Source organism: Lontra canadensis, unplaced genomic scaffold (genome assembly GCF_010015895.1).
Source record: "Lontra canadensis isolate GAN:19392208 unplaced genomic scaffold, GSC_riverotter_1.0 scaffold16, whole genome shotgun sequence".
Lineage (NCBI taxonomy): Eukaryota > Metazoa > Chordata > Mammalia > Carnivora > Mustelidae > Lontra > Lontra canadensis.
Genome location: NW_022631010.1, coordinates 4,330,762 through 4,341,770, shown reverse-complemented (window position 1 = coordinate 4,341,770; position 11,009 = coordinate 4,330,762). Strand labels below are relative to the sequence as shown.

Below are 11,009 nucleotides of genomic sequence, written 5' to 3'. Positions count from 1 at the left end.
TAAAATATCTCATAACTCCTTTATTAGGCAAAAGGTAAAAATATATTCTTATGGCATCCAAAACCCATAGTGTTGATCCAAAACCCAGAATAGGGCTTGAGACTTGCCAGGAGGAAGACCCTGCCTCCTCCGACCCCAAACTCTGGTGCTCGGCCAGAGGTGGACAGACATGGACCCTCATTCCAAAGCACTCCTTGAGTTAGATGAGGACCAGCCGCACAGTTTGAATTAGTGAGCCTCCAGCCCGAATCCTGGGCTCGGGCCTGGATGGAGAAGGCAGAGCTGCTGGGAGCACAGATCCCACCATGGCTTTGGGTCTGGAGTCCTGAGTTGTGAGGGAGAGGCCTGGAGCCTTTGGCACTGCAATTTGTGAGAGGGACTGTCCCAGGTCAGAAGGGCCTAGGCACCAGCTCAAGTGGGTGCTGACACCTGTATGGAGAGGGCCCCGTGTGGACACTGACCTGTGGGCGTGGAGAAGTGTGGGGAGCTCTGGGAGCAAGAGTTTGCCTTTCGTTCACTGCTGTGTTCCCAGCACCTAGAACAGGGTTTGGCACACAGTGAACTCCCAAGAATGATGTGTTAAATGCACGGGCCTGTGTGCGCAGGTATGAGGAACCACACAGGTGTGCGTACAGCAGAGTCCACACATGCCTCTTCCCTTCTCTCTTCTAGAAGGCACTAAGGTTTGGCTCAGTGCAAAAAAGGCAGGAGAGACCTTGGAGACACTCCAAACTCGGTCCACTGTTTGCGGCTGAGAGTCTAAGGCTACCTAGACATACAGACCCACTTCTCCTCCTCCCTCCTCTTCCTCAGCCTCCTCCAACCCCGGCCCTTCGGGGACCACCTGGTCAGCCTCCCAGAGGCGGGATCGGGATGGAGCTAAGGGGATCGGGTTCTCCCGCAGCCAGGGGTGCAGCAGGATGCCCGTGGCTGTGAGCCGCTCCGCCGGCTCCCGTCGAAGGAGGCAGCGGACCAGGCAGCGGGCAGCAGCGGAGAGGCCCTGCGGCAGGGCAAAGGCACCGCGGCGGATCTTGCCAAAGAGCAGGACAGGCTCTGAGTCCTGGAAGGGGTAGTGGCCAGCCAGCATGGTGAAGAGCGCCACGCCCAGGCTCCACACGTCGGCGGCCTTGCCCGAGTAGCAGGCCTTGGAGCTGAGGATCTCCGGTCCCACGTAGGCTGGACACGCGTGCTTGTCCCATAGGGAGTCGTCGGGTCCGGTCAGCACACAGGCGTCCTCCAGGTTCTCCAGCACCAGCTTTGTCCTGTGTCAGGGGGAGAGAGACAGAGGGGTCAGCTCCCATGGGGAACCCCATGCCACCCCTGCACACTCTCACCCTTAATGGCACCCACTTCCTGAGAGCCTGCCGCATGGCAGACCTGAGCCTGTCCTGTGAGACGGGTTGGTTGATGGCATTTTACACACGAGGAGGCCCAGGTTCAGAGATGTTGAGTCATTTCTCAAGGCCACAGAGCAATTGAGTGTGAACTAGGATTTTGAGAAGAGCACATTTCCCAACAGCCCCTCGGGGAGGGGGCTGAGGGGGCCAAGGCCACTGAGCCTCTTTTAAACCAGAGGCAAACTTAGGGTCCAGGCAGGTAATAAAGTGAGAGAAATCAGAAGTGGGGACCACGCCAAACACCTCAGCACAAACCCTGTCTAAAAAAGGCACCACTAACAACATTACCGTCAATGTTCTGGAGCGTTCATGGGGAACCTGACCCAGAGCTAAGCTCATTACCTGGTCCATCTCATTTCATCCTCACACAACCTGTGAGGAAGACGCCATTTAGAGCCACGGGGCACAGGGCTGGAAATGTGAACCCCAGCTCTCACCCACCCAGAGCCACTGCTATGAACCACTCACCATTCCCAAGGGGGTCCCGTGTTCCCGTTTTTCCCCAAAAGAAGCCAGAAATCATGTCAATGAAAAATCCCAATTTTTGAAGTGTCGGCAGCCAATCTCAATTAAAAACAAATGAACAGGGACGCCTGGGTGGCTCAGTTGGTTGGACGACTGCCTTCGGCTCGGGTTATGACCCTGGAGTTCCGGGATCGAGTCCCACATCGGGCTCCCAGCTCCAAGGGGAGTCTGCTTCTCCCTCTGACCTTCTCCTTGCTCATGCTCTCTCTCACTGTCTCTCTCTCAAATAAATAAATAAAATCTTAAAAAAAAAATGAACATGTATGTGGTGCAAAGAAAAAAAAAGTGTGTGTAGCCAGCCATTTGCAACTTCCGCCTTAAACAATTCCCACAGAACATTCTACGTTACTCAAGTATAACCATTCTGCTACCAATGCCATTTTTTTTTTATTACCGCTGCTATTAAGATTATCCTATGACACCACTTTCTGGGTGCCTGCTGGCATTTGAAAAAAATCAAGGTTCAGGCAGGTAAAAGCCATTGATCAAGGTCAAAGAGCAGGTAGTAAGAAGAACCAAAATTCGAAGCCAGGTCTGTCTCCACCAGCCCTCTTCTACAAACATTCTACAACGAGTGCTTCTCAAACTGCTTTAAAAAGACAAGGAAGCACTTTCTCACCTTGGGAGGTCTGTGGGTGATGCTACTCAGCCTAGGTAAAAAATTATTTGAAGGGGCACCTGGGTGGCTCAGTCGGTTAAAGCCTCTGCCTTGGGCTCAGGTCGTGATCCCAGGGTCCTGGGATCAAGCCCCGCATCGGGCTCTCTGCTCAGTGGGGAGCCTGCTTCCCTTCCTCTCTCTCTGCCTGCCTCTCTGTCTACTTGTAATCTGTCTGTCAAATAAATAAATAAATAAAATTTAAAAAAAATTATTTGAAGCTGCGTATTAGCTTAAACATCATTATAAAATTTATATTCTACTTCTTACTAAAGGCATGTTCATTTTCATATAAAATGTAGAAGGAGAGAAGGAACTAGAAAAATCACTCTGAGGTCAGCATCACAATAGTAACTGCTAGGGGCAAGGCAAAGGCCCAACGAAAATGCTCGGGCAAGTTTGAGGAGAAACCGTATTTTCACGCATAGCCTCAAAGTACATATATATGTATGTGTGTTTAAAGACTTTATTTTATTTTTATTTTAGAAGGAGCACTAGCAGGGAGAGGGGCACAGGAGGGGGAGAGAAGCAGACACCCCGCTGAATGCGGAGCCTGACACGGGGTTCAATCTCATCACCCTGAGATCATGACCTGAGCAGAAATCAAGAGTTGGAGGCTTAACCGACTGAGCCACCCAGGTGCTGCCCCCCTACCAACACACACAAGGTATTTATTAACTAGAAAGGGTAAATTAGGAACCATACAGTGGAGAAACTTGGCAGACACCATCTTAACCAAATAACTGGGGTTAACATCACCTGTCTCCTGACACGGTGTGCTGAGAAGAGCCTATCATTCTTGTGGTACTCTTTTTTTTTAATTAATATTTTATTTATTTATTTGAGAGATAGAGCGTGCACATGCATGTGTGAGTTGGGAGAGAGGGAGAGAGAATCTCAAGTAGACTCAGCACTGCATGCAGAGCCCTACATGGGGCTCCACGCACGGCTCCATCTCAAGACCCCAAGATCAGGACCCGAGCCAAAACCAAGAGTCAGACACCCAACTGACTGAGTCACCCAGAAAGCCTTCCTGATGATACTGTTGCCCAAAATGCACATCAATCTCACCATGAGAAAAACATCCATCACATCCAAGTTGAGGGGCAATGCCTAAAATAACTGACTAGTGCTCTTCCAAAGTGTCAAAGTCAAGGAGGACAAGGAAAGACTAAGGGAAGGTTTCAGACTGGAGGAGACTAAGGAGACGGGACAACTGAACATAGGCCGGGGTCCTAGATTGGATCCTGGCGAGAAAACTGGTATTAGTGGGAAGCTAGTGAAATCACAATCAATCCATGATTTAGTGAATAGTACTGGACCAAGATTAATTTCTTAGTTTTTTGGTGTTTTGTTTTGTTTTGTTTTGAGAAAAAAAAGGAGGGAGGGAGGGAGATGAGAAAGAGAGAGAGAGAAAGCAGAGAAGGAGAAAAAATCTTAAGCAGGCAGGGCTCCATCTCACGACCCTGAGATCATGACCTGAGAAACCAAGAGTCGGACGCTTAACCGACTGAGCCACCTAGGAGCCCTGTTGTTTTAGTTTTGATACTTGTTCTGTGCCTATGTGAGAAGTTAACAGTAAGGGAAGTAGGTGAAAGAGATATGGTAACCTGCCCTATTCTTGGAAGTTCTCTCTCTCTTTTTTTTTTTAAGGATTATTTATTTATTTATTTGACAGAGAGAGAGAGAGATCACAAGTAGGCAGAGAGGCAGGCAGAGAAAAAAGGGGAAGCAGGCTCCCTTCTGAGCAGAGAAACCTGATGTGGGGCTCAATCCCAGGACCCTGAGATCACGACCTGAGCTGAAGGTAGAGGCTTCACCCACTGAGCTACCCAGGTGCCAATTTTTGGAACTTTTCTGAAAATCTAAAAGTATTTCAAAAAGTTTAAGATGCCCAGCGGGAGGTGGGCACCTGGCTGGCTCAGTTGGAAAAGCATGAGACTCTTGATCTTGGGGTCATGAGTTTGATTCCCCATGTTGGGTGTAGAGATTATTTAAAAAAATAATAAGACAATATGTGCAACGAGGTCGCCCTCCTTCTCCCAACACACACACACACACACACACACACACACATCATGCCACGTAATCCATGCCCCTGATGGCTGTTCATGTGGACCTGACTGCCTGGCCGTGCTCCCCGACACACTCTGCTCACCCCCCAGGAGTCTGGAGGAGGAGAAAGCATGCCAGGTCCCCCTCTGTTCCCTCCCTCCCAGATCACGGATTCCGTTTCACAGGCAAGTTCCCATGAGAGGAACCTCAGGGCCCCTTGTGGCTTGTTGTCTGTGGCCCTGGTTTCCTGGAAACATCATCACAGTCCAGGCCTTTCCCCCACCAGTGGGAAAACTGAGGTCCAGAGACCCTGAGTCATCCAGAGTCAGCAGCTATGGGCAGTCAGGCCTCCTGCCTCTCAAGCTCAGGGTCACATCTGGATTTGAGTCCCAGCTGTACTATCGATTTCACTGTGGAATCTTGGGGGTAACTTGACTTCTCTGGGCCTGTTTCCTCCCCCCTGCCTATGGGAACAAGCACAGTGCCCACCTCATCTTTGTAAGCCCCCCACGGAGTCAGACAGCACAGCCAAGCTCTTCATCACTGTTGTCTATTATGACTGTCACAGACGCAGTGCCGCAGCCCAGGGGGCTTTCATTCGCCCTGAGCCAAGCTTTTCCCGGGAACCAGGCCGAGGAGCCAGTAGGGGCTTCTCCATTTCTTTGTGTAAGTTCCTTTGACTTCGTGGGCCTCACTTTCCCCAACATGGCCCATCTCTTAGGTACGTCCGTGAGGAGGGTCTCCTGGACCACACTCACCTCTCGTGGTCGGTGAAGACAAAGCGCCGCAGCTTGAGATCGCGCAGGACCAGCCCGTGCTGGTGACAGTGAGCCAGGGCGGCCGCCATCTGGCGGAAGAGCGCGGCCGCTTCGGGCTCCGGGAGGCGGTGGCGGCGGCGCACTAGGCTGTGCATGTCCCCGTGGGGCCGCCGGAAGAAGGTGTACAAGTGGCGGGGACCTGCCAGGACGTCGGTGGGCCGGGCCACGTGTCCTCGAGGGGGCAGCCGCCAGTAGGGCTCCAGCACCGCTGTGGCCTCGCGGACCGGGTACACCTGTGGGTGGGTGGGGGGCTTGGCATGAGCACAGGTGCCAACGGGGGTGGCGGTGGGGGGTGCTGGCCGGCCTGGGAAACAGAGCCAAGCGTTTAGGCAGTACTGTGTGCTAGGCGCTGGGCTGGGTGCTCCAGCAGCAAGCAGCCTCCCCCCCTGCCCCCACCCCGGCGGATCAGTCGTTGGACGTCTGCCTTTGGCCCAGGTCACAATCCCAGCGTCCTGGGTTGGAGCCGCATGTAGGGTTCCCTGTTCAGCAAGAAGTCTGCTTCTCCCTCTCCCACTCCCCCTGCTTGTGTTCCCTCTCTCCCTCTCTCTCTCTCTCTGTCAATAAATAAATAAAATCTTGGGGGGAAAAAAAAGGAAGGGGGCACCTAGTTGAAAAAGGTCTAAACTCCATACTGGGAAAGTGACCTTAATGATTCAGAGATGTCCATGCGGTAAGCTTTCCAGGTGGGGGACAGAGGCAGTGCAAAGGCCCTGAGGCAAGAAAGAGCTTGAATTGCTTGAGAAAAAACCGGCCCCAGATCAGTTCAGCTGAAGCAGGGAGGGAAGAGGGGCAGTGGTGCCAGTGGCGAGGTTGTCGGAAAATGTGCTAGGGGCTGTATGGACATCAGATGGGAGCCTCGCGGCAGCCCTGAAAACTGTGTTCTGTTTTTCTGCTGGTTTAGATTGCTGTTCAGAGAAGCAAGGGCACTTGGAGCCAATACAGCTGAACAGAGGCAGAGCTGGAAGACTCACTCACTCTGTCTGCTTTTAACCCTTCCCCTGTTATGTTGGCTCTGCCACACAGAAAATAAACCAATAAAGCACATACATGTTTAATTCATGGAAAAACATGTAAGCATGTCTTAACACACAGTTAGGTGGCATGGAAGAAAGAATCCAAAAAAACAAAGACTACTTTTTTTTTTTAAAGTTAGGACAAGCACGTTCCTGCCTCTGTACATCTGCACTTACCTTTTCTGCTTCCTGGATGCTCTTGCCTAGATACCCACAGGGCCGGCTCCCCCAGCTCACACAAGTCACTGCTCACATGTCACCTCCTTGGAGAGTCCTTCCTGGGCTCTGCTGCTCACCTGCTCCCCCATGGTCCCTGTCCCCCTCTCTCCTAGCTCCTGGCTTTCCCTTTTTTAGGATCACCTGGCTCAGGATCAGCCTTTCCTTGTGCTGTATTTTACTTATTCCCTTGTTTCCTGCCCATGTCCTCCACTAGAGCATCAGCCTGATGACAACAGAACTCTATCTTGGAACCACAGCCTGGTGTACGGCGCGTAGTGTGCTCAATGAACATTTGTTGAATGAATGAATGAATGAATGAATAGGTGATAATCTACAGACAGGACAGTGATCCTTCCACGCACCGAGCAGAGAAGGCGATGTGAAAATGGCAGCCCCAAGGCTCCCGCTAGCATGGGGATAAGCACGTGCCAGGAGACACCCCCCTAAATGTTTCTGAGTAACTGGGGCCATGAGAAAGCATGGTGCTTCTGGCTTGAGCCTGCTTTGGTCATGGATTCCCCTACCCAGTAGGAACAGAAGAAAACCTGTAATGTTGCAGGAAAAGGAGCCAGAGTTCAGGGGTTCCTTAAAGCACCTGGGGCAGAGCACTGGGTACCTTCAGGGGGCAGCCCAGAGCCCAGGTAAAGCTGATGGCTGGACCATAGGTCTGCCTCTACCCCCGTGCCCACTGCACCCCTCCTACCCAGCAGAAGCCAGTTGCCACTGCTCCCGGGAGGAGGCTTCGGTCCACCTGCTTCTCTGTGCATTCCTAAAGGGACCCAGGCCCTCTTCTTCCCATCTCCTGTGTAGCTGGGTCTCCTGTATCTTCCTTGCCCTGCCCACCAGGAGCAAAGCCACCCTGCTGTGTCTGAAACCCATGTCCTAGCAAGGGGCCACAGCCCTGGGCTCAGTCTCACCTCTGACACCCCCTGGCTCTGTGACCACAGTTTTATGAGCCTCAGTATCCTCTATCTGCAAAATGGGCCAACAATAGTAACTACCTCACGGACTGTGTGAAGACTGGAAGAGATTACACACACTAAGCCATCAACGTAGTACCCAGTGCACAGTGAATACCTATTATTGTAGTTCTTCACTACTGTCTTTTTAGGCTACGACCTGCCAGTGTCCCGTGGGCCTGACCCTGCCCATTTCCTGATTTCTGCCAAGAACCCTGGCCTTCACCTTAGGAGCCAGGCCCAATACAATGAGTTTTCATGCTTGGCCCTTCCTTCTTGACCCCAGTCTTCCCATCTATGAAATGGTCACAGGCTAGGCCCAATGACCTCCAGGTCCTTCCCTTCTGGGAAGGAGTTCTGATGTCTACCCGATCTTATCCTTCCCATGTGCAAATATCTTCAGCACCCCCTAACCTCCCCCCAGCCCAGTGTGAGCTCCTTTCTTATGCTTTCACAACCCGTGGCCGGCAGCCCTCATCTCCTGCCCCTCTCCACTCTGGCCATGGTGAAGTCGTTTGAACTCCACGATGGCTCGCTTGCTCCTGCTCCTCTAGGCCCCTGCACGGATCTCCATTCTCTCACTTCTTCTTTTTTTTTTTAAAGATTTTATTTATTTATTTGACAGAGAGATCACAAGTAGGCAGAGAGGCAGGCAGAGAGAGAGGAGGAAGCAGGCTCCCCGCTGAGCAGAGAGCCCGATGCAAGGCTCGATCCCAGGACCCTGAGATCATGACCCGAGCCAAAGGCAGCAGCTCAACCCACTGAGCCACCCAGGCGCCCCTGCTCAGCCTTTTCTGACATCCCCCTCGGACACACTGGAGGCTCCCGCTCTGTGCTCCCACAGTCCCTAAACTCCACCCCTCTGGCATGTATCATACTATGGGCCTATACTGTGCATTCCCTAGGGCTGGGCATGTCAGGTTTAGCCCTCTGGTCTCACCCCAGGCCAGGCCTGACACAGGGCTGGGGGCTCACTGGCTGCTTCCCCAATAAACACAGGAACAATGTAACCCAAAGGACGCCTCCTCCCTGACAATCCTCTGGAGCAAAGGCCCTTTCTAGGCCCCTGTGATGCCAGGGGTGGGGTGGAGAGTGACTCCAGAAAACCTACCTTGCAGGTGTACTCAGTGCCAGTGGGGCAGTGCAGGGCATAGTAGGCCCGGCCGCCTTCCTCAGGCTCCAGGAGGACATAGGGCCCAAGCCGGGAGGCAGTGGTCACAGCGAGAGCTCGGGCTGGAGCAGGGGGTGGGCTCAGAGGCAGCAGGCAGGGAGGCAGCCGGGGCTGGGGCCCCCTTCGAGCTTGTTTGCGGGTGGGACTCTCTGTGCCTGGGTCTTTGTCCAACTCCAACCGCTTTCTCCTGGAGGGGGCGCCCGAAGGAGCTGCCAGAGGGGTGGCTCGCATCTACAAAGAAGGGCAAAAAGCACTGAAGGGAGGCTGTTCAGTGGCCCCCCTCTTCCATCGCTGTTACACAGGGGCACTTGGCAGTCTGCACTGAACTGACAAATGTACATACCCTTAACTGGTGTCCCACTTCTGGGAATTTCTCCTCCCATTAAAATGCTCACCAAAATCTTAAACACATGAAGGGCTGTTCAGAAGAGCCTTGTATCTAATAGCAAAAGGCAGGAAACACCCCCCAAATAGCCAGCAGCAGGGGGCTGGTTAAACATCATGGACTACCGCACATGGGCTGCCTCAGGAGGGAGACCCCCACACTGAATGAAAGGCCATAATCCCAGTGCGGTAAGGATGAAACAGCAGGTGACTGTAGACAGATATGCCTGGGTTCTAGTCCTCGCTCACATCTTTCCTGGCTGGGTAGCCCTGGGTAAGTCCTGCAGTCTCCCCCAGTCTCAGCCCCTAATCCGTCAAGTGGGAGCAGCATGCCAAACCCATAGGATTTTTACAACGATGAAACGAAAACACAAATAATTCAGAGTGACCCTGTTGTGGGGGGTGGGGTCCGAAAATGGTCACCACCGTTGGTCCATTGCTACCACTATTCACAGCCAAAGGTGCTGCAGTGCTCTTCTGGGGACTGTCCCTGGGGTGGCTCTCCCCCGGCCATGGCAGCACTCCAGGCTACTTTTGTATCCAGGTCTCAGAGGCTGGTAGGGCCTGGAATAAGCTCCAGCGGCAGGTGGACTAACTGAGCAAGGGACTTCGCAGGCCACACTGCCGGGACTAGAATCTCCGCTGTAGGTTGGAGGTAGCCCTTCATATCTACTTCTCGCCCTTTCCGGGGCAGGTCATACCAAACACACACTCACAGAACCCAGAGCAGACAGGTGCGCACACACCCCTCAAAACCCCAGTTTGTCCCAGTCAGCTAGCTGAGACACCAACCTCAAGGGCAGAGATGGGCACGGCCTTCATCAAGTGACACACACCTCATCCTCCGTGGGCAAGTGTGCCAGGCATCCACACACATTGCTCTCACAACGATCACGCACCCCACTGCATGACTGATAACAGTAAGGTCACCAGCACGGTCTGACACGTGCCCCATCCCCCTCGGCGGCTTCGCCCCGCCTCCCCCAGCCAGGCTCCTCCCGTGGGAGCGGAAGCGGCGGGCGGCGGGCGGCGGGTGCCTGGAGGCAGAGGATTCCGCGGAAACAGAGCGGCGGGAGGGGGAGAAGCAAGGGAAGGAGGCTGGGTCGCAGGGCTGCGAGAAGGGGCGGGTGTGGACCCCCGCCCCGCACACCCCAGGGTCCGCAGGGACAAAACACACGCGCGCACAGTACAACCTGCGACCCGAAGCCACAGCGCCAGGTGCACACCTGCGGCCGGCGCTCCGTGCGCTCCGGGGGCCGGCACCTCGCGCGGGGCATCCTCGCTTCCACTCGCCCCGAACCGTCCCCAGGGCACCCCAGCCCGGCCCCAGCCGTGTCCCCCGCTCGGCCGACACCTGCCACCAAGTACGCAGCGCTCCCCACAGCTCGCACCGCCTGCCGACACACATCCCCCCACCCAGCCCCGCAGGCTCAGCCTACAGCGACACAGACCCTACAGAGTCCCCAGCACCGCACCGCCCCCCACAGGCCCCTCGCACACACGCGTCCCCCGCCCCACACTCACTGCCCGGGGCGACGCTCCCACACCTCTGTCCCCTCCTCCTTCCGCCCCTCGGATACCGCCACCACCTTCGCCAGGGCTCACCCTCCCACCCGCCAGCTCCCTGCCCCGGCCCCTCTCGCGCTCCGCTGGATACCTTGCCCGGGGCGTGCGGCAGGGTCCAGAGTCGCCGGGGCACTCCCACGTGGCCGAGACCCCGCTGCGAAGCGACCGAGCTCGGGACCCCGGCCCCCGGCAGCCGGACACGTGTGGAGCCGCCGGCGCTTCCGCGGCGAGTGTCTCCGGGCGCCAG

The 11,009-nt window shown here is 54.7% G+C and overlaps 1 protein-coding gene across 1 annotated transcript; it reads right to left on the bottom strand.

Annotated features, from left to right (window-relative positions):
* TRIB3 (tribbles pseudokinase 3) lies at positions 1-11,009 on the bottom strand. Its single transcript, XM_032858974.1, has 4 exons — positions 10,854-11,009; positions 8,753-9,043; positions 5,391-5,683; positions 1-1,262 (listed from the first exon to the last, which is right to left on the bottom strand). Exons 2-4 carry the CDS (start codon positions 9,041-9,043, stop codon positions 770-772), a joined length of 1,077 nt encoding a protein of 358 aa, XP_032714865.1. The 5' UTR covers positions 10,854-11,009; the 3' UTR covers positions 1-769.

Excerpts from the sequence above, each read along its gene's own strand:
- TRIB3 (XM_032858974.1), bottom strand. The coding sequence starts at position 9,043 with ATGCGAGCCACCCCTCTGGCAGCTCCTTCGGGCGCCCCCTCCAGGAGA. Across the intron at positions 5,684-8,752 it reads GCACTGAGTACACCTGCAAG|GTGTACCCGGTCCGCGAGGC; the intron begins GTAGGTTTTCTG and ends ACCCACCCACAG. Across the intron at positions 1,263-5,390 it reads GTCTTCACCGACCACGAGAG|GACAAAGCTGGTGCTGGAGA; the intron begins GTGAGTGTGGTC and ends CCCCTGACACAG.